Source organism: Hemiscyllium ocellatum, chromosome 30 (genome assembly GCF_020745735.1).
Source record: "Hemiscyllium ocellatum isolate sHemOce1 chromosome 30, sHemOce1.pat.X.cur, whole genome shotgun sequence".
Classification (NCBI taxonomy): domain Eukaryota; kingdom Metazoa; phylum Chordata; class Chondrichthyes; order Orectolobiformes; family Hemiscylliidae; genus Hemiscyllium; species Hemiscyllium ocellatum.
The window spans coordinates 22,766,336-22,790,287 of NC_083430.1; the positions used below are offsets into that span (position 1 = coordinate 22,766,336).

The 23,952-nt window shown below is 40.8% G+C and overlaps 1 protein-coding gene across 1 annotated transcript; it reads right to left on the reverse strand.

Annotated features, from left to right (window-relative positions):
- Positions 1–1,527: 1,527 nt before the first annotated feature.
- LOC132829796 (interferon alpha-inducible protein 27-like protein 2A) lies at positions 1,528–22,661 on the reverse strand. The gene is made up of 5 exons (XM_060847160.1): positions 22,602–22,661; positions 11,522–11,569; positions 4,484–4,645; positions 3,279–3,362; positions 1,528–1,658 (listed from the first exon to the last, which is right to left on the reverse strand). Exons 1-5 carry the CDS (start codon positions 22,645–22,647, stop codon positions 1,528–1,530), a joined length of 471 nt encoding a protein of 156 aa, XP_060703143.1. The 5' UTR covers positions 22,648–22,661.
- Positions 22,662–23,952: the final 1,291 nt, after the last annotated feature.

Sequence of the window (23,952 nt, forward strand, 5' to 3'; positions counted from 1 at the left end):
CCAGTCAACCCCACCACCCCATGGCCAAACATTTCAACTCCCCCTCCCACCCTTTGCCTCATCAATCACCACTCCCTCACCATCTGACAAATGGAGTAAGACTGCCTCATCTTCTGTCTTGGAACACTTCAACCCCTGGGCATCAATGTGGACTTCACCAGTTTCCTCATTTCCCCCCCACCCCCCAACCTTACCCCAGTTTCAACCTTCCAGCTCAGCACCATCCTCATGACCTGTCCTACCTGCCAATCTTCCTTCGTACCTATCCGCTCCACTCTCCCCTCCGACCTATCACCTTTATCCTCATCTCCATCCACCTATTGCACTCTTAGCTACCTTCTCCCCAGCCCCACCCCCTCCCATTTATCTCTCCACCCCGGAGGCTCCCAGCCTCATTCCTGATGAAAGGCTCTTGCCCGGAATGTTGATTTTCCTGCTCCTTGGACGCTGCCTGACCTGATGTGCTTTTCCAACACCACTGTAATCTTGTCAGAGTTTGACTTTGTGACATCGTCTGCCAGTCCTCTGGGAAGAGGCCACTTCTCCTCAGTGTGACTTTAAGAGGTGTTTTCTGTCAGGGAAACAACTTCTTAGCATTTCCCCTGTCAAGCACCTTAAGAATCCTATATGATTCAACGAGATCACCTCTCATTTGTCTAAACTGCAGTGAGTAGAGTCCCTAACTTGTTTAACTCTTGCACACAAGGCTCCTATTATACAAGGCTGAAAATGTGTTGCTGGAAAAGCGCAGCAGGTCAGGCAGCATCCAAGGAGCAGGAAATTCGACGTTTCGGGCATAAGCCCTTCATCAGGAATAGCTACCTTCTCCCCAGCCCCACCCCCTCCCATTTATCTCTCCACCCCGGAGACTCCCAGCCTCATTCCTGATGAAGGGCTTATACCCGAATCGTCGAATTTCCTGTTCTTTGGATGCTGCCTGACCTGCTGCGCTTTTCCAGCAACACACTTTCAGCTCTGATCTCCAGCATCTGCAGACCTCACTTTCTCCTCCTATTATACAGGATCATCTTACTGAAACTTCACTGAACTGCATCCAATAAAACTACATATTCCCTTAAATAAGGAGAGCAAAACTACTCCCTATACTCAGATGTGGTCTCACCAGCACCTTGTATAGTTGCAGTAAGATCTCCTTACTCTTGTACTTCAGCCTCTTTGAAATGAAGGCCAACATTTAATTAGCCTTCCTGATTATATGCTGAATCTGTGTGCTAACTTTCTGTGTTTTGTGCTCAAGTCCCACCATGTCCCTTTGTGTTGCAACTTTCTGCAGATTTTTTCCATTTAAATAACATTGCTTTTTGTTCTCCATTCCAAAATGGACAACTTTCCATTTTTTAATATGATTTTCCATTTGCCAACTTTTTGCCTACCTATTTCATGTCCTCAGTAAACTGTTCGTATCAACCTTGCAACTTGCCCGTTCACCTGCAGTTCTGTAAGAGGACACTTGACCAGAGGAAGACATCGAAGCATGTTGAGGATTGAGGTGATTTGGTGGGGGTGTCAACAGATGAAAAGTGTACGCTCCATGGTCCCATCATAATCATCCTTTAAAAGGCCTACGCACACTTCCATTTCATCATGAGCCGGGGAGAACTTTACTGCCTTCATTGTATGCAAGTCATTGGTGTGGGCTACAAAGTCAAAAATCGCCAGATTATAGTCTAACAGGTTTAATTGGAAGCACACTAGCTTTCAGAGCGTCGCTCCTTCATCAGGTGGTAGTGGAGGGCTCGATCCTAACACAGAATTTATAGCAAAAATTTATGGTGTGATGTAACTGAAAATATACATTGAAAAATTGATTGTCTGTTAAGTCTTTCATCTGTTTGAATACCATGATGGTTTCACTTCTTTCATGTGTAAATCACAAAACCTTTTTTAAAAAAGTTGCATTCTCAAGTTAGCTGTTAACAATGGTGATAGCTAGACAATATGTTGAAGGTGTTGGCTCCCTGTGTTCTCTAGGTAAAAACAATGACTGCAGATTCTGGATTAGTGGTGCTGGAAGAGCACAGATGTTCAGGCAGCATCCGAGGAGCAGTAAAATCGACGTTTCGGGCAAAAGCCCTTCATCGGGAATGATGTTCTGTGTTCTCTGTCTATGCCATGATGTTTAGATTGATTCTAATCTAAAAATTGACACAACAGAGTTTTACATTAATTCATGCAGTTTTGGAGCTCAGAGTTCTACATGAATGCATGCAGTTTTTGCATGAATTAATGTAAAACTCCATTATCTCACTTTTTAGATTAGAATCAATCTAAACACCATGGCATAGACAGAACACAGGGGGCTAACACCTTCAACATATTGTTTAGCTATCACCATTGTTAACAGCCTAACCATCATGGCATTCAAACAGATGAAAGACTTAACAGACAATCAATTTTTCAACGTATAATTTCAGTTATATCACACCGTAAATTTTTGCTATAAATTCTGTGTGTTAGGATTGAGCCCTCCACTACCACCTGATGAAGGAGCGATGCTCCGAAAGCTAGTGTGCTTCCAATTAAACCTGTTGGACTATAACCTGTTGTTGTGTGATTTTTGACTTTGTACACCCCAGTCCAACACCGGCATCTCCAAATTGGTGAGGGCTGTAATGCACGCACTTGATTGCCACATTAGGTACTCCATTGTAGGTGGCAATTTTCATGAGCCAATATGTTATCACATAATTAGAAGGAGCTGATAAAGAAGATAGTTGGGTTTTTCACTTTGTGTCTGACACATCACAGACAAGCAAGAGTATATTGCGGGGATAAGGACAGCTTTTAAGAATCTGAATAATGTTTGCAAAATCTGCCAAGGTTTGTTCAGCTTGATCAAGATGCTGAATTCAGCGGGCTATTGGCAAAGATTATGGTTATAGAGCAACTACAGAGACCATGCAATGTCCAGGTGGTTTTAATTCCAGCCATATTGTGAACAGGCAGAGAGATTAAAGGAGTCCATGTAAAAAATGTATAGTGAACCAAGCTTTAGTGGGTGGGCAGTCTGGAAGCAAGAATAATGGAGGCATCTGCTATTCTGAGTCAAAAATGTGCTGGAAAAGTACAGCAGGTCAAGCAGCATCCAAGGAGCAGGAGAGTCACTGTTTTGACTCTGGTCTCCAGCATCTGCAGTCCTCACTTTCTCCTTCAGAATTAGTTCTGTCTAGGCTAAGAGAATTAAAAAAGACACTCACAAAACACTGCTCGTCGATAAAACAAAAATTTATTTCTGCAGACAGTGTTTCAGAAAATACCTAGTTTAATACCGATGATGATAGAAATGAGGGCACCCACAGCTCCCAACAAGACCATGGTAGATAAAGCAAATCCTGCAGTACCTTTCAGGGAAAAAAGTGAGAAACAGAGGCTATGAATATCAACTGTTATGCAAGAATATGATATCACTGGGTCACAGCTTTAAGGCTTTAATTGGGTCGTCCTGACCCATCTCCAACCCCAGTCCCTGCTCCCCTACACTAAGTGTACTCTTTGAAATATGAAGAGTTCCCTTAGTGCTGACTGGCTTCTAACTCAGGTGGTACCCACCTTCCCATGGATGAATTACATCGTTGTGATTAGATTTAGTACTAATGTTCACCGTCACGCTCACTAATTTTTATAGTTTTGTAAATTTCGTAACATTACAATATGAATTTCGATCTCTAAATAAGGGTGATCACTTCTTTATGATGTAATACTATAGCATCTGTACAAATTCAATGCTCGAGTTCTGAAGAAGGGTCACTGGACCCAAAACATTAACTCTGCTTTCTCTCCACAAATGCTGCCGGATCTGCTGAGATTCTCCAATTATTTGTTTTAGTTTCAAATTTCTAGCATCCGCAGATCTTTGTTTTATGATAATGCTAGAGCATTGAGTTCCTAAATATAAAATCCAAATTCAATATTTAATTTCAATGGGCAATATACAGGCTGAGCTCTGGCAGAGATAAGGCAATATCTGTCAGAGAAATAGAAGATTAAATAACTTATTCAATTCATTCCCATTGTGGTTTGCTTCATTACACATTGTGTGTGGAACTGCAGGAGTTCCACACGTGGGTTAGCACTGCTGCCTCACAGCACCAGGATCCCAGGTTCAATTCCAGACGTGGGTGACTGTGTGTGGAGTTTGAACATTCTCCCTCTGTCTGTTTGGGTTTACCTCTGTGTGCTCTGGTTTCCTCCCACAGTCCAAAGATGAATTGGCCATGCTAAATTGCCCATAGTGTTAGCTACATTAGTCAGAGGAAAATGGGTCTGGGTGGGTTACTCTGGACAGTTGGTGGGCTGAAGGGCCTATTTTCACAGTGTAGGGAATCTAATCTTAAAACAACTCTTTTCTCATATTATTAAATGCAGACCTGATCAAAACATGTGTGTGGGCTCACACATTCCTCAGTAAGGCAAGGCTACAGTGGGTAACTTAGGAAGATGGCAAAAGGTTAAGAGATCTTACCAATGGACTGAAGTGTGGTCACAATACTTCCAGATGGTACTGTTCCTCCATTGAGACTTGAGACGATTGACATCAATTTTGCTGCCCAAGAACCCGCTGTTATTCCATCAGCTGTGAATCCAAGTGCAGCAATAAAACCTTGGGCAGCAGAAATAGCAGAAGCTGGAAATGAAAGTATTCAATTTAATTTAATTTAATCTGCCATAATAATCTGGTGACAGTAGTGATATATTAGATATAGCAGAAGCCCTTCCTCCCCTTGAAGGTGATGATCCATGCTTGTGTGCAATTCTATGTGTCATAGCAATTCAAACCCAGATATGTACTTCATAAACTCCTTGTGATTAGACCCAGTCTAACAATATATCCTATCTCAGATGGTATTGTGGATTGGAAATGGGCACCATTCCAATCTGATCCTACAGTCTCAAGACACATAGTAGGATCATTTCAAAGACAGGCAACAGTAAGCAGAACTTTAAAGCAAATCAGTTGATTTAGGTCTTCAGTGCCAAATGGAAAGGTCACCATTTGTAAAGCATAGATTTTAAAAGATATTTTGAACCAGTTTACAAAATTATATTGTATTATGTGACAGAGGGAAGAGTACATGATAATAGTAACAAGTTGATTATTTTTCATACTAGTTTACAAGGCTGTTCGTTACGTGAAACTCAGAAAACAAAGCCCAATTAAATGTCAGCACATAAGCAGGGCCATTTCCTAGGAGGTTGGTATCTATAGAATATTGTATATATATATAATTTGTCTAAGAAAAATGTAATAATGAGCCACCTTCATCCTATCCAGGCGACTAAAGTCAATATTGCAATAAATTAATATAGCTGGAGCTGGTGTCATAACACATATAATTAAGATAACGTTGTGAAGTATGAAAGCTATGACCATACTAGTGTGCTGTGTTTTAAAACAGTGGACTAAAAGAAACAGTAGTTCAGCACATAGGAGAAAGTGAAGACTGCAGATGCTGGAGATCGGAGTCGAGAGTGTGGTACTGGAAAAGCACAGCAGGTCTGGCAGCATCTGAGGAGCAGGAAAATTGACGTTTCGGGCATAAGCCCTTCATCAGGAATGAGGCTTGTGGACCAGGGCTGAGAGACAAATGGGAGGGGGATGAGGTTGGGGAGAGGAAGCTGGGAAAGTGATAGGTGGATGAAGGTGATAGGTTCAGCAGATGTAAAGATGAACAAGAGGGAAAATGCAAAAGGAGAACTCTATAAGCCAATCTATAATATGCTGACGTCACTTGTTTTACTGGTGTAGTGTTTATTAAATTTGATCTTGATCTCCCTAGATCCTGGGTAATCCAAGATGGAGGACGGGAAAATTTCTGGCTGTATGAGCTGCTCCTTTTTTTGAGGCATTTTAGGTGCTGGAGGTGATTTCATCGAATTCCAAGATCAGCAATTACTGTTTCATATGCTGTTGCATTGTTTTGGAACTTTGGGGAAAAAAAAATCAAAACAACAGCAGTTAAAAAAGGGAAAAGAGCAGAGAAAGGAAGCACATGGTGAGGACAGTGCAGGAGAGAGAGAGAGAGAGAGAGAAAACCTGCACAGTTACCGCCTTTGCTGTTTGAATTCGTGTATCGCTGGACATCGGAGTGCATCTGGGAAAATTAACAAACAGTGAAATTCACAACTAATCTTGGAGGAACTATTGGGCGAAGTTCACAACACAGAATCAGATAAGTTAATCATTGTTTTCAGTCTGTCCAATAGTAAGGCTGCAGTAGTGAGTCCAGTGGGTTATTTCTTGATTATATGTTTTTTGGAGATAAGTCTCTTGATTAAACTTAAAATATAAGCCATAACTATTAATTTAATCTGTTTTGTAGAGGAATAAGACGGTGTTATTTTCTGGATCTGTAGGTTGTGAAGGAGCAAAAATGGCCTTTGCAGTGAGATGTAATTCTTGTCAGATGTGGGAGTTTAAAGAGAGTTTAAGGGTTACTGCGGATTATATCTGCCATAAATGCTGTTGAATGCGAATCTTATCAGATCGAATGGAATGGTTGGAGAGACAGATAGAAGCAATGAGGAATTTGCAACAGCAACAGTATGTGATGGATGGTAGTTATAGGAAGGGGGGAAAGTCTCAGTTACAGTCTCATAGATGGGTTAACTCCAGGAAGGGGAAGAGAGGTAGGCGGCTAGTGCAGGAGTCTTTTGTGGATGTACCCATTTCAAACAGGTGTGCTGTTTTGGAAATGTAGGGTGTGATGGATTCTACGGGGAATGTAGCACGAACAGCCAAGTTTCTGGTATTGAGACTGGCTCTAATGCAACATGGGGTGCGTCGGCTTCCAAGAGATCAATTGTGATAGGGGATTCTATAGTCCGAGAAACAGTCATTTCTCTGGCCAGCAGAGAAAAAGCAGAATGGTGTGTTGTTTCCCTGGTGCCAGAATCAAGGATGTCTCAGAGAGGGTGCAGAATGTTTTCACGGGGGAGAGGGGCCAGCAAGAGGTCATTGTCCACATTGGAACCAATGATGTAAGAAGGGAAAAGGTTGAGATTCTGAAGGGAGATTGCAGAGAGTTAGATAGATTTAAAAAGGAGGTCCTCAAGGGTAGTAATATCTGGATTACTCCCAGTGCTATGAGCTAGTGAGAGCAGGAATAGGAGGATAGAGCAGATGAATGCATGGCTGAGGAACTAGTGTATGGGAGAGGGATTCACATTTTTGGATCATTGGGATCTCTTTTGGGGTAGAAGTGACCTGTACAAGAAGGACAGATTGCACCGAAATTGGAAGGGGACTAATATACTGGCAGGGAAATTTGCTCAAACTGCTCAGGAGGATTTAAACTAGTAAGGTGGGGGGGGTGGGGAGGGGAAATGGCATTTTTGTTAAGGGATAGCATTACAGCTGTGCTGAGGGAGGATATTCCCAGAAATACGTCCAGGGAAGTTATTTGGGTGGAACTGAGAAATAAGAAAGGGGAATCACCTTATTGGGATTGTATTATAGACCCCCTAATAATCAGAGGTAAATTGAGAAACAAACTTGGAAGGATATCTCAGTTATCTGTAAGAATAATAGGGTAGTTATGGTAGGGTATTTTAACTTTCCAAACATAGACTTGGACTGCCATAGTGTTGAAGATTCAGATTGAGAGGAATTTCTTAAGTGTGTACAAGACAATTTTATGGTTCAGTATGTGGATGTACCTTCTAGAGAAGGTGCAAAACTTGACCTACTCTTGGGAAATAAGGCAGGGCAGGTGACTGAGGTGTCAATGGGGGAGCACTTTGGGGCCAGCGACCATAATTCTATTTGTTTTATAATCCTGATGGAAAAGGATAGACCAGATCTAAAAGTTGAAGTTCTAAATTGAAGAAAGGCCAATTTTGACGTTATTAGGCAAGAACTTTCAAAAGCTGATTGGAGGCAGATGTTCGCAGGTAAGGGACGGCTGGAAAATGGGAGGCCTTCAGAAATGAGATAACAAGAATCCAGAGAAAGTATATTCCTGTTAGGGTGAAAGGAAAGGCTGGTAAGTATAGGGAAAGCTGGATGACTAAAGAAATTGAGGGTTTGGTTAAGAAAAAGAAGGAAGCATATGTCAGGTATATACAGGATACATCGAGTGAATCCTTAGATGAGTATAAAGGAAGTAGGAGTATATTTAAGAGGGAAGTCAGGAGGGCAAAACGGGGACATGAGATAGCTTTGGCAAAGAGAATTAAGGACAATGCAAAGTGCTTTTACAAATATATTAAGGACAAAAGGGTGACTAGGGAGAGAATAGGGCCCCTCAAAGATCAGCAAGGCGGCCTTTGTGTGGAGCCACAGAAAATGGGGGAAATACTAAATGAATATTTTGCATCAGTATTTCCTGTGGAAAAGGATATCGAAGATATAGACTGTAGGAAAATAGATGGTGACATCTTGCAAAATGTCCAGATTACAGAGGAGGAAGTGCTGGATGTCTTGAAATCGGTAAAAGTGGATAAATTCCCAGGACCTGATCAGGTGTACCCGAGAACTCTGTGGGAAGCTAGAGAAGTGATTGCTGGGCCTCTTGCTGAGATACTTGTATCATCGATAGTCAAGGTGAGGTGCCAGAAGACTGGAGGTTGGCAAACGTGGTGCCACTGTTTAAGGAGGGCGGTAAAGACAAGCCAGGGAACTATCGCCTGGTGAGCCTGATCTCAGTGGTGGGCGAGTTGTTGGAGGGAATCCTGATGGACAGGATGTACATGTATTTGGAAAGGCAAGGACTGATTAGGGATAGTCAGCATGGCTTTGTGCGGGAGAAATCATGTCTCACAAACTTGATTGAGTTTTTTGAAGAAGTAACAAAGAAGATTGATGAGGGCAGAGCAGTAGATGTGATCTATATGGACTTCAGTAAGGCATTCCACAAGGTTCCCCATGGGAGACTGATTAGCAAGGTTAGATCTCATGGAATACAGGGGGAACTAGCCATTTGGATACAGAACTGGCTCAAAAGTAGAAGACAGAGGGTGTTGGGAAGGGTTGTTTTTCAGACTGGAGGCCTGTGACCAGTGGAGTGCCATAAGGATCGGTGCTGGGTCCTCTACTTTTTGTCATTTACATAAATGATTTGGATGCAAGCATAAGAAGTACAGTTAGTAAGTTTGCAGATGACACCAAAATTGGAGGTGTAGTGGACAGCGAAGTGGGTTACCTCAGATTACAACAGGATCTGGACCAGATGGGCCAATGGGCTGAGAAGTTGCAAATTGAGTTTCATTCAGATAAATGCAAGGTGCTGCATTTTGGGAAAGCAAACCTTAGCAGGACTTATACACTTAATGGTAAGGTCCTAGGGAGTGTTGCTGAACAAAGTGACCTTGGAGTGCAGGTTCATAGCTCCTTGAAAGTAGAGTTGCAGGTAACTAGGATAATGAAGAAGGCATTTGTTCTGCTTTCCATCATCGGTCACAGTATTGATTACAGGAGTTGGGAGGTCATGTTGCAGCTGTACAGAATATTGGTTAGGCCACTGTTGGAATATTGCATGCAATTCTGGTCTCCTTCCTATTGGAAAGATGTTGTGAAACTTGAAAGGGTTCAGAAAAGATTTACAAGGATGTTGCCAGGGATGGAGGATTTGAGCTAAAAGGAGAGGCAGAACAAGCTGGGGCTGTTTTCCCTGGAGCATCAGAGGCTGAAGGGTGACCTTATAGAAGTTTACAAATTATGAGGGGCATGGATAGGGTAAATAGGCAAAGTTTTTTCCCTGGGGTCGGAGAGTCCAGAACTAGAGGGCATAGGTTTAGGGTGAGAGGGAAAAGAGACCTCAGGGGCAACGTTTTCATGCAGAGGGTGGTATGTGTATGGAATGAGCTTCCAGAGGATGTGGTGGAGGCTGGTACAATTGCAACATTTAAAAGGCATCTGGATGGGTATATGAATAGGAAGGGTTTGGAGGGATATGGGCCAGGTGCTGGCAGGTGGGACTAGATTGGGTTGGGATATCTGGTCGGCATGGACGGGTTGGACCAAAGGGCCTGTTGCCATGCTGTACATCTCTATGACTCTTTGACTCTATCCAATCCCAGCACAAAACATTATCATGATAGAGATGTTAGATACATGAAATGCAAAGAAGTGACGGTGATGAATTAGAGTGCTATTGTAGTTCTACCGCTAATTGAAAAATAGATTTTCAGTCTCTTAAACATTTGTTTTGTTCTTCACTTGAGCCAGACATTTATTTAGAACAGGTGATTCATTTCCTGTGCTTAGTTTATTAAAAGCTCAGCTGCCACAATATGGTGGAAACGGTGTGACAAAAATGGGGTATTTTTCTCCGTGGTTGTTTCTCTGTACCATGTTTCTCAATTTCACTCATATCATGGAATAATAAAACATTTACAACACAGAAACAGACTATTTAGCCCACCCAAATTTGCTTCTTTCCACTTTATATCTCCTCCATTATTTGGTCATATAATTGTTCTCAGTGTGGATTCACTCTCCAATGCAATTAAAATGCTCACCTTAAAAGCAAATCATTATTTTTAATAAAGTGTTTATGGGTTCCAATTTGTAAACCACATCTGCCTAGCATTTTTAATTTTGAGTTGTGTAGCTTGTCAATATTGTTTATATTTGTTCTGGCATCTACACACTATGTATAAACAAAATGCATTCCAAATTTCAAAATTGATCTAACCCCAATCTTCATCAATAAAGCTAGTCTTTAAAGAAAATATCATTTTTGATACATGGTCAATTATCTCTGATTTCTATGATTGTTTTAAAAGCATCAGAAAAAAATGTCAACTAGATTATAATTTTGGTTATTATTGATAATCCAAATGTTAGAAACAAATGAAATGCATCACTAGACTATTTAAACTGCAATATAATCCGAGAAGGGTAACCTGGAAAAGGGAAGCATGTTCAGAAAGCACCATTTTTATATCTATGAGTGTTAGTGCATTGGGTGTTTGCTGTTCAAGTATAATGCTTAATTTACAAAAGTACACAATATTGCCTACAGTTGTAAATGACTATCCATTGTTTGATAGTCTTAGCTTTTACACAATTACTTGTCATGATATTTTATTGATCACCTAATGCGATAGAGATCTACATCTAATCCAATGATACTATACAAGCCTAATGTGTAGAAGGCTTGCGAGTTAACATCACATTGCTATTTTGAATCAGGGCACATAGTCTTGTGTATATGAACTAACTCTTGTTTTCAGCATGAGAATAAGTATCTTCTGCGACCCTTAATAATAACATTTGAGTTAGTGATTTTCAGCATGTTAGTTATTGTCATTCTCATTCATACCATCTGGGAGGTTGTGTATTTATTCATGGTTCATACTTATTTATATTATACTTATACTTCCTACCAGATGGTTCAAACCTGGCATTGCAAATATCTGATAATGACTCACCTTCTCAGCCAGGCAATACCATGTGATGTGATGCTGGGAAATGGATAATAGGAAAACAGGAACCAAAATAAACAGTAGTTATGAACATGTGGTTAAACAGCCAGATATGAACAAATCACTCTCTTACCTGCTCCTAAACTGATCCAAGCAAGTTTAAAATATCCTGAGGCATCCGCTGTAAATTAAAAGATGTTCAAATCATTTTTAAAAAAAGCATGCTAGTGTTGAGAGGTGTCTGCAATTGTGATAATGTTTGATTAACTTGTTTTCCTTCATTCTCAGTAACTAATTTACTTTTAAAAATCTATATAATGAGTAATTTGCAACAGATTTGGAGTTTTGATAAAAACAATTTGTCTTTGTAAAGTACTTTTAGAATATAAAACATTAGGTAAACCTTCACAGACTGAAACTGATACTCGGCAGTGATAGGAGAAGAGCTATGGGAGATACCTGAAGGCAAGTTCAAAAAGGGGACTTTTGACAGAAAGCGGTGTTGGAGAAAAGTAAATGGCATTAGGCAGAAATTTCTCATTTGTAGTATTGGTGATTCCATCAACAACTGCAGTGTGGCAGGAAGAAACGTGCATCAGTATATAAGATTCAAACTGTTTGAAAAGGGGCAAGGGTGATTTAAACATAAAAGCAAGGATTTTGAATTGGATGGAACGTGGGAAGTTAGTGAGCACAAATGTAAGACTGTACAAGAGCTTAACACAAGATGCAGGGCAGATGGAGGGGACATTGACAAGTTGAAGCTTATGTAAGAAGGAACTTGAAGTTCTAGCAAGGAAATGTTAGACACCATAAGCCTGAAATTACCAAAGGAATTGATGGCAATTTCCAGTGACAAGAAGGATGAGATAATGGCACAGGCAGCAATTATGAAAGGTGAAGTAGGTGAAGCCTTTTTAAAGAAAGAAGGCTTTAAAGTCAGGATAAGGTCAAATGGGACACTGAGTTTGTGCATTAATGAGATTAACTTGCAGGTGCAGCTGAAAAAATAGTATTGAAATCAACTGAGAAAGTCACAGAGTCAGAGAATATTACAGTATGGAAGGAGACCCTGTGGTCCAACAAGTTTCCCAAACGAAACTAGTCCTATTTGCCTGTACTTGGCCCATATTCCTCTAAGCTTTTCCTATTCATATACCTGCATAAATGTCTTTTAAAAGTAGCAACTGTACCTACATCTACCCAGGCATTTAATTCCACATGTGAACCACCTTTTGTGTGAAAGAGTTACCCCTCGGGTGCCTTTTAGATCTGTCTCCTCTCACCTTAAAAATAGTTTTGAACTTCTCTTTCCTACTGAAAAGCCCTTTGATATTTACCTTATCTATGCCCCTCACGATTTTGTAAAACACCTATAAGCTCACCCCTCAACCTCTTATGCTCCAGTAAAAAATGTCCCACTGTATCCAGCCTCCCCTTATAACTCAAACCCTCCAATCCCAGGAACATCCTTGCAAATCTTTTCTGAACCCTCTCCAATTTAATAATATCCTTCCTAATGCACAGCACACTGAAAATGGCCTCCACAATGTTTTGTACAACTGCAACATGGTATCCCAATTCCTATACTCAATGGTCTGAGGAATAAAGGTAAGCGTGCTAAATGCCTTCTTATTGACACTGTCACAAAGCTGGTCCCTTTTTTCTAAATGCTGTTCCTTTTCAAAAGGATATTGTGTCTTTGTTTTTTTTTCAGAGGGGTTGTAAACAGCTCCCTGTTCTGATTGGACTGATTTGGTACAGAAATTAAAGGATTTTGAGAGACATTTTGTTTATATGTAAACAGATAAGACTTCAGGCCAAAGTGGTCATGTTTTAGAAGTGACCGGTATAATGTAAGGGAAGTGGTTAGCTCTCCAGCTGAGCAGTTAAGTCCAGAACCAGTTAGGAGTTCAACACTGAGCTGTGTGGAAACAGGTTGCTAAACTGTCTCTCCTTCTACCCTTCTAACTTCAACCTGTAAGCATTTGTTTCATTTTTACTGTGTTTTTAAGGGAGTTTGCTTATTGGGATGTTGTGTATATTCAGAACATCATAATTAAGTCTAGTTTGGATTGACTGAGTTCTGCAGGGGTTCATTATTCTGTTCTTTGTGTTTCATTGTGTAATTTTGTGAATAAATTTTTGTCTTTTTAAAACATGGTAGTCAACCTAGCTATCTTACACTGGGTAATTTTCACTGTACACTTACCAAAACAAGTTGCAAAGATGTGGTCTGGGCTGCCTGCTTCAGAATGTGTGGAGTGGTCTGCCTTGTCCATAACAACCCTTCTTGCCTATGATACAACTTTCAAAGAAACATGTTCCTGAACCATTAGATTTCTCTGTTCTGCAACACTATCCAGGGCCCTATAAATTGTATAAATCCTGCCCTTGTTCGTTTTACCAAAATGCAATTCCTTGCATTTATCCAAATTAAACTGCACTTACCACTGCTCAGCTCTTTTGTCCTATTGATCAAGATCCCTTTGTAATCTGAGACCATCTTCACTGACTTTTGGTATAATTTGCAAATTTACTACCCATGCCTTCTAAATTCTTATATAAATCATTTATATAAATATTTATAAACAACAGTAGCCCAGCACTAGTCCCTGCAGAACACGACTGGTCACAAGCCACCTGTCCAAAAAACAATCCTCCCTCTGTCTCCTACCATCAAGCCAATTGGCAAACTCTCCCTGAATCCCATGTGATCTAACTTTACTAACCAGTCTACTAGCTGAAAATGTGTTGCTGGAAAAGCGCAGCAGGTCAGGCAGCATCCAAGGAACAGGAGATTCGACGTTTCGGGCATAAGCCCTTCTTCATGGCTTATGCCCGAAAAATCGGATCTCCTGTTCCTTGGATGCTGCCTGACCTGCTGCGCTCTTCCAGCAACACATTTTCAGCTCTGATCTCCACCATCTGCAGACCTCACTTTCTCCCTAACCAGTCTACTAACCTTGTCAAAGGCTTTACTAAAGTCCATGTCCATGTCTACAGTTCTGCCCTCATCTTTCTTTTTGGTCACGTTCTCAAAAAACTCAATCAAGATTGTGAGACCAATTTCAAACGCACAAAGCTATGCTGCCATCCCTAATCAGTCCTTGCCTCTCTAAAGGCATGTAAAAAACTAGCTCTCAGAATCCCCTCTAACAACTTACCCACTACTGATGTCAGACTCATCGCCCTGTAGTTCCCAGGCTTCTCCTTATGACCTTCCTTAGATAAAGGCACAACATTAGTCACCCTTCAGTCATCCAGCACCACATCTGTGATTGTAGGTAGAATCATACAGCACAAAAACCAGACCTTTCCGTCCAAATCGTCCATGCCTACCATTTCCCAAACTAAACTCGTCACAATTGCCTGTGTTAGCCGGTAGCACTCTAACCATTTCCTAGACATGAACCAAATGTCTTCTAAACCTCAGTGATATGTATCTGTCTACATATAATACTGCGGATTATATCTGCCATATCTGCTATAGTGTCCCAACCTGTTTCATGTTTGCTTATAAGACAAAGCCTCCATCCCTTCATCTTAATGAATCTTCTCTGAACTGCATCAAACAACACAATTTTTTTTTAAAATACGGGGACCAAAGCTGCTCTCAGTACTCCAGATATGGTCTCACGAGCACCTGTACAAGTTGCAGTAAGATTTCCCTCCTCTTTTACTGGTGCCTGGTTTGTGTAATTGTTGCAGTGGAGTGACAAGTGTTACGTGCTCAGGTTCAGGACATAGATACCTCCACATTGCCACAGAAGCCATCTCTATCTTTTCCTACCTCAGGAAAAATCCTTTCCTTGGAGGGATGAGGAGATGGACACCTGGGCAACCCACCGCCTGATACAAATATCTCTGCCCGGGACCCCACAATTTCTTCCCTAGCTTCCCAGAACATCCTCAGATATGCTTGAGTGGGTCCCAGAGATTTATCCACCTTGATTTTCTTAAGACCTCCACCATCTCAGTTTCAAATAGGAGATGCAAAGAATGACTGCAGTCTCAGCAGTTTACTGATGGTAAAACATTTTCATCCATCAAATTGACTCTAAATAAGCAATCAGACTGCAAAGTGGTTTTAATGGAGTTAGTAGTATTATTGGTGAAAAAGTAAAGCTGACAAATAAATTAACAAACATGGAAGTAAATTTTCCACCCAAGGGCATGCTATGTGTGAGAAAAGATGGAGGATGGGAAAACTTTCTGGCTGTAAGAGCTGCTCCTTTTTTTGAGGTATTTTAGGTGCTGGAGATGATTTCCTCAAATTCCAGGAGCAGCAATTACTGTTTCATATGCTGTTGCATTGTTTTGGAACTTTGGAAAAAAAAGGTCAAAACAACATCAGTTCAAAAGGGAAGCACATGGTGAGGACAGTGCAGGAGAGAGAGAGAGAGGCACAGTAACCGCCTTTGCTGTTTGAATTACTGTATTGCTGGACATCGGTGTGCATCTGGGAAAATTAACAAACAGTGAAATTCACAACTAAACTTGGAGGAACTGTTGGGCGAAGTTCACAACACAGAATCAGATAAGTTAATTGTTGTTTTAAGTCAGTGCAAGAGAAAGGCTGAAGTAATGGGTATAGTGGATTCTTTCTTGATTATATGTTTTTGGACATAAGTCTCTTGATTAAACTTAAAATGTAAGCCATAGCTATTAATTTAACCTGGGGCAGTGTTTTGTAGAGGAATAAGGTGGTGTTATTTTCTGGGTCTGTAGATTGTGAAGGAGCAAAAATGGCCTTTGCAGTGAGATGTACTTCTTGTCAGATGTGGGAGTTTAAAGAGAGTTTAAGGGTTACTGCGGATTATATCTGCCATAAATGCTGTTGGATGCGAATCTTATCAGATCAAATGGATTGGTTGGAGAGACAGATAGAAACGATGAGGAATTTGCAACAGCAACAGTATGTGATGGATGGCAGATATAGGTAGGGGGAAAGTCTCAGATACAGTCACATAGATGGGTTAACTCCAGGAAGGGTGAGAGAGTAGGCACCTAGGGCAGGAGTCTTTTGTGGATATGCCCATATCAAACAGGTATGCTGGAAAATGTAGGGGGTGATGGATTCCAGGGGGAACGTTGAACGAGCAGCCTGGTTTCTGGTATTGAGACTGGCTCGAATGCAACGAGGGGTACGTCAGCTTCCAAGAGATCAATTGTGTTCGGGGATTCTGTAGTCAGAGGTACGGACAGATGTTTCTCTGGCCAGCAGAGAAAAAGCAGAATGGTGTGTTGTTTCCCTGGTGCCAGGATCAAGGATGTCTCAGAGAGGGTGCAGAATGTTCTCACAGGGGAGAGGGGCTAGCAGGAGGTCATTGTCCACATTGGAACCAACGATATAAGAAGGGAAAAGGTTGAGATTCTGAAGGGAGATTACAGAGAGTTAGGCAGACATTTAAAAAGGTCATCAAGGGTAGTAATATCTGGATTACTCCCAATGCTACGAGCTAGTGAGGGCAGGAATAGGATAGAGCAGATGAATGCATGGTTGAGGAGCTGGTGCATGGGAGAAGGATTCACATTTTTGGATCATTGGAATCTCTTTGGGGTAGAAGTGAGCTGTACAAAAAGGACGGATTGCACCTAAATTGGAAGGGTACTAATATAATGGCAGGGAAATTTGCTAGAACTGCTCGGGAGGATTTAAACTAGTAAGGTGGGGGAGTGGGACCCAGGGAGATAGTGAGGAAGGAGATCAATCTGAGATGGGTACAGCTGAGAACAGAAGTGAGTCAAACAGTCAGGGTAGGCAGGGACAAGGTAGGACTAATAAATTAAACTGCATTTATTTCAATGCAAGGGGCCTAACAGGGAAGGCAGATGAATTCAGGGCATGGTTAGGAACATGGGACTGAAATATCATAGCAATTACAGAAACATGGCTCAGGGATGGGCAGGACTGGCAGCTTCATGTTCCAGGATACAAATGCTACAGGAAGGATAGAAAGGGAGGCAAGAGAGGAGATGGAGTGGCATTTTTGATAAGAGATAGCATTACAGCTGTTCTAAGGGAGGATATTCCCGGAAATACATCCAGTGAAGTTACTTGGGTGGAACTGAGAAATAAGAAAGGGATAATCACTTTATTGGGATTGTATTATAGACCGCCCTAATAGTCAGAGGGAAATTGAGAAACAAACTTGTAAGGAGATCTCAGCTATCTGTAAGAATAATAGGGTGGTTATGGTAGGGGATTTTAACTTTCCAAACATCGACTGGGACTGCCATAGTGTTAAAGGTTTAGATGGAGAGGAAGTTCTTAAGTGTGTACAAGACAATTTTCTGATTCAGTATGTGGATGTATTTACTAGAGAAGGTGCAAAAACTAACCTAATCTTAGGAAATAAGACAGGGCAGGTGACTGAGGTGTCAGTGGGGGAGCACTTTGGGGCCAGCGAGCATAATTCTATTTGTTTTAAAATAGTGATGGAAAAGGATAGACCAGATGTAAAAGTTGAAGTCCTAAATTGGAAAAAGGCCAATTTTGACGGTATTAGGCAAGGACTTTTGAAAGTTGATTGGAGGCAGATGTTCACAGATAAAGGGACAGCTGGAAAATGGGAAGCTTTCAGAAAGGAGATAACAAGAATCCAGAGAAAGTATACTCCTGTCAGCGTGAAAGGGAAGGCTGATAGGTATAGGGAAAGCTGGATGACTAAAGAAATTGAGGGTTTGGTGAAGAAAAAGAAGGAGGCATATGTCAGGTATAGACAGGATAGATCGAGTGAATCCTTACAAGAGTATAAAGAAAGTAGAAGTATACTTAAGAGGGAAATCAGGAGGGCAAAACGGGGACATGAGATAGCTTTGGCAAATAGACTTAAGGAGAATCCGAAGGGTTTTTACAAATATATTAAGGACAAAAGGGTAACTAGAGAGAGAATAGGGCCCCTCAAGAACTAGCAAGGCGGCCTTTGTGTGGAGCCACAGAAAATTGGGGATATACTAAATGAATATTTAGTATCAGTATTTACTGTGGAAAAGGATATGGAAGATATAGACTGTAGGGAAATAGATGGTGACATCTTGTAAAATATCCAGATTACAGAGGAAGAAGTGCTGGATGTCTTGAAACGGTTAAAGGTGGATAAATCCCCAGGACCTGATCAGGTGTACCCGAGAACTCTGTGGGAAGCTAGAGAAGTGATTGCTGGGTCTCTTGCTGAGATATTTGTATCATTGATAGTCACAGGTGAGGTGACTGAAGACTGGAGGTTGGTAAACGTGGTGCCACTGTTTAAGAAGGGCGGTAAAGACAAGCCAAGGAACTATAGGCCGGTGAGCCTGATCTCGGTGGTGGGCAAGTTGTTGGAGGGAATCCTGAGGGATAGGATGTACATGTATTTGGAAAGGCAAGGACTGATTAGAGATAGTCAACATGGCTTTGTGCGTGGGAAATCATGCCTCACAAACCTGATTGAGTTTTTTGAAGAAGTAACAAAGAGGATTGATGAGGGCAGAGCAGTAGATGTAATCTATGTGGACTTCAGTAAGGCATTTAACAAGGTTCCCATGGGAGACTGATTAGCAAGGTTAGATCTCATGGAATACAGGGAGAACTAGCCATTTGGATACAGAACTGGCTCAAAGGTAGAAGACAGAGGGTGGTGGTGAAGGGTTGTTTTTCAGACTGGAGGCCTGTGACCAGTGGAGTGCCATAAGGATTGGTGCCGGGTCCTCTACTTTTTGTCATTTACATAAATGATTTACATAAACGGGCATAAGAGATACAGTTAGTAAGTTTGCAGATGACACCAACATTGGAGGTGTAGTGGACAGCAAAGAGGATTACCTTAGATTACAACAGAATCTGGACCAGATGGGCCAATGGGCTGAGAAGTGGCAGATGGAGTTATTTCAGATAAATGCGAGGTGCTGCATTTTGGGGAAGCAAGTCTTAGCAGGACTTATATACTTAATGGTAAGGTCCTAGGGAGTGTTGCTGAACAAAGAGACCTTGGAGTACAGGTTCATAGCTCCTTGAAAGTGGTGTCGCATTTAGATAGGATAGTGAAGAAAGCGTTTGGTATGCTTTCCTTTATTAGTCAGTGTATTGAGTACAGGAGATGAGAGGTCATGTTGCGGCTGTACAGGACATTGGTTAGGCCACTGTTGGACTATTGCATGCAATTCTGGTCTCCTTCCTATCTGAAAGATGTTGTGAAACTTGAAAGTGTTCAGAAAAGATTCCCTAGGATGTTGCCAGGGTTGGAGGGTCTGAACTATAGGGAAAGTCTGAACAGGCTGGGGCTGTTTTCCCTGGAGCGTCAGGGGCTGAGGGGTGACCTTATAGAGATTTACAAAATTATGAGCGGCATGGATAGGATAAATAGACAAAGTCTTTTCCCTGGGGTCGGGGAGTCCAGAACTAGAGGGCATAGGTTTAGGGTGAGACGAGAAAGATATAACAGAGACCTCAGGGGCAACATTTTCATGCAGAGAGTGCTACATGTATGGAATGAGCTGCCAGAGGATGTGGTGGAGGCTGGTACAATTGCAACATTTAAGAGGCATTTGGATGGGTATCTGAATAGGGAGGGTTTGGAGGGATATGGACTGGGTGCTGGTAGGTGGGACTAGATTGGGTTGGGATATCTGGTCGGCATGGACGGGTTGGACCAAAGAGTCTGTTTCCATGCTGTACATCTCTATGACTCTATGACTCTATGAAAGGTAAGACTAATGAATGGAGATAGTCTTGAAAACAAGGCAAGGAAGGTTCAGTTAGGGGCAAAACCAACTGAGTGGAATTTCACAGAGATGGAACTCAGAGAAAATTCTTCTAATGGATGTTAGAGGGATTCTCCAATTCCTTTTCTAGTCCCATTCCTCCAATGGTAACAATAAATTCTGTTACAGGTTTTGAGTCCATCTGCTTAAGTATTAGAAACAATACTGGTTTCTCTGATTAACAAAGAATAACTAATTCTTCACAAATAAACCTTACTCAAACAAACAGGAAAAGATATTGACAAAAATGGGTTTAGATTGTATTACATCATAGAATGAATAATATTTTAGTCTCCTGATGCACTTAAACAATGCTTAAACACCCATAGAATAAGTCAAATAGCAAAAGCATTCCAACTGACCCCGTGATTTCTCATCAATCCTCTGAAATATTAGTGACATTGTGCGTGCCCAAATCTTAAGTGGAGTAAAAATGAATAGTCCCCTGTGTTAATTTGTCTAGAATCTTGGAGTTATGAACATAATTCTCTTCAAATGCCAAGTCTCCAGTTTTGGTTCTTGTGAATGAAAAATGCCAAAAGTCCGAAGAAATGTTCCCTGTCCAGATAGGGTACAATGAGATGTTCAGTAAAAAGATTGTAAGCAAAATGTCAACAATTCATTCCTTCTAGCCATTGTGTCAGGATTGTGTTGGCAGGGTTGGAATCAAACATAGTGATAAGTTTTGTGGGAAGGAAATCATTATAAAGACTGAGTCCTGATGATTTTCCCTTTGAAAGGACCCTCAGACACAGGTTGCTTCTCCATATAATGTTTCACCCTATAATAAAGCTGAGAGAAAAGTAGCAAGTAGAATTTAATCCTAATTAGATTCAGGCCAAAACAATGCATTTAGTTGGCATCCCTGCCATTGTATTCAACATCTAAGTTAAAGGTGTGACTTTTCAGATTTTCTACTGCAATTTATGATAATTAAAAATGACTTAATGGAGATAATGAAATATACTTGAATCTTCCCAGAAACAGGCCCATGTGATTTGAGTTGACATGGAAAAACCATCCCAGGCCAGACCCTGTAGAAACCCGATTGCTAATTCTCTCACCTTAAGACAATAGGAGGTATGGTCTTTTGAGATATTGATCTCAGAAAGTCGTTAAGAACCTGGAGAGAAACTAGAAACAGCTGCTGCTATGCTGAGAGGAGGGAAAGACTTATTTTCTGTAAACCACCAAGCAGAATTATTTTTCTGCTCGAAAAGGCAGAACTGCTGAAGATTTAAAGAGCAAGCAGTCACCAGGTAATCCCTTTCTGCTGGAAATCAGTTTGATGATACTCACAAGCTTGAGTGAAGGAACTTTTAAGGGTTCATGATCAAGACAAGAGTGTCTCTGGAGTGGCTGGGAAATGTTTTGGACTTCATCTACAATTGTATATATCTGCTGAGAATTTTTTTTCAATCCTTTTATGGGTTTGGAAAGGTACATGTAATGGAATAACTTTATTAATACTTAATAGCATGAATAATAAATGCAATAAAAATAAAAGCTTGCATTTATTGCCCATCCCTAATTGCCCTGGAATTGAATAGTTTGCTAGGCCATTTCAAGGGGAAGATAAGAGGCAGCCACATTACTGTCTTCTTGGAATTTCATGTAAACCAGACTTGGTAAGAACAGCAGATTTCTTTCACTGAAAGACATTTGTGAGCCAGTTGGGTTTTTACAATAATTGATAGTTGACATGGCTACCATCACTAAGACTGGCTCTTAATTCTAACCATGCCATGGTGGTCTTTGAATTCATGTCCTCAGGGCATTAGCCTGGGTCTCTTGAATACTATTCTAGTGAGCTTACCATTGGTGTAATGAAGAAATGTGACACAGAGGTTTTGGTTGTATTAATTAGGGAAGTACCTTTTCTGTAGTTTAGAGAATAAGTTGTCTCTGGACTAATGTTTAATTATGCTAATTCTATTTTGTTTGTTACAATAAAAGTCTTATAACACAAAACCTTCTTGTGAAATTCTTTCCATCAGTTGCTGAGATGTTGCTGAAGTTGTCTGTCCCTATTAGGAACATAGCACACACAACACAATGTCAGCAGACATTGGATGTAGTTTTATGCATAGAACACACTGCATCAACTTGCAAACCACTAACTTGACACCAGTTCACTGCCTTGTCATCTCTATCAACAACAAACTCTGAAAGCATGATAGAAATACATTCAACTGTCTTATCACCATCCTAACTTGGACATGTCTTGTCATTCTTTCATAACTGCTTTGACGGTATCCTAAAAGTCTCTACTTATCATAATTGTGGAGAAGTCTCTACAAAATACTCCATCAGTTCAAACAGAAGGTCCCAAATAATTGTTTTGTGGTTGTATTTCCTTCATCCTAAGAACAAATTTAAAAGTAATTATAAACATCTCTGGCAATATAACCAGAGGCATAGTTGTCTTATTTGCCTAGTTTATGTGACAATTGATTTTAATATCTTACCAGTGGAGAAAGAGCAAATAAGTATTAGTAAGGCCAGAAAATGCATTTTCGTTTTTTCCCCACAGCTCAAATGCTAGTGCCAACTTAAGATTGTCATCAAATTCCGTCACCTGTAGAAATGGAGAGCAGGATTTAATCGCATACTAAAGCATCTGGTAAACAGCAAACCTCACTACTTCACATTTTGATGCATGCCTCACAAAAATTCTGATTCATCACAGTTTGTGCACAAAATGAGAGTTTCGTTTTTGAGCCAAATGCAGCTATCTTTACTTGCATTTCTTTTGATTTTATGAGCTTTAAACAGATAGATTGTTTTGCTTATCTGTCCATGCTCGTAAGTATGTAAGAAAACACACAGAATTCCAATTTTACCTAACAGGGATTGAGAGAAACTAAAGCTTTTCCAAATGCAATTGGCTCTTCCCTTTATTATTAAAAGCAGAAAAACTCAGTTACCTTTCTGTGACTATGTGCAAAATCTATTATTTTGCCAATGTTACTTCATATTTCTGACCATGTTCCATGTTTGTCAGTCCATAATGGGTAGGAAAGGATGTGCAGTTTTTTCCTCACTCTGCCCTAAAGCAATTTACAAATAATGAAATACTTTTAAATTGTAGTCATTATTGTAAAGTAGCCAATTTGTACATAGCAACATGCAACAAATACCAATGAAATGTAAAGTATATAATCTGTTCTAGTGATGTTGATTAGCCAGAACAGGCAAGGGATATCAGGAGTTGTAACTTACGATAATCCCACATAGTAACAACCAGCCCCTTCGTCCTTATTTGTTTATTGACAGAAAATTGGGACGAGATTGAATGTCCCAAGGACTGGGCCTATCTGTGCGATAGTGATGGGGGTGGGATGGGATGATTAACTCTCATGTGGATGATGCATACATGAATACAAATTGGAAGAGAATGACTTAAGTGGATGCATGGCAAAGAGAAAACGGAAGGAAAAAGCTGAACAATTTTTCTTATCAGAAAGTGCAACTAGTAACAGGGAATCTTGATGTAAGTATTCATCATTCTGGCAGGCAACATTAAATATTGAATGGAATCTTAGGATCCCTATGGTGTGGAAACAGGCCATTCAGCCCAACTAGTCCACACTGACCCTCTGAAGAGTATTTCACCCAAACCCTATCCCCAATATTCTACATTTACCCCTGACTAATGTACATAATCTACACCTCTCTGAACACTATGGGTAATTTACCTCACCTGCACATCTTCAGACTGTGGGAGGAATCCCAAACAGACACAGAGAAAACGTGCAAACTCCACATAGACAGTCACCCAAGGACTGGAATTGAACCTGGGCCCCTAGCACTGTGAGG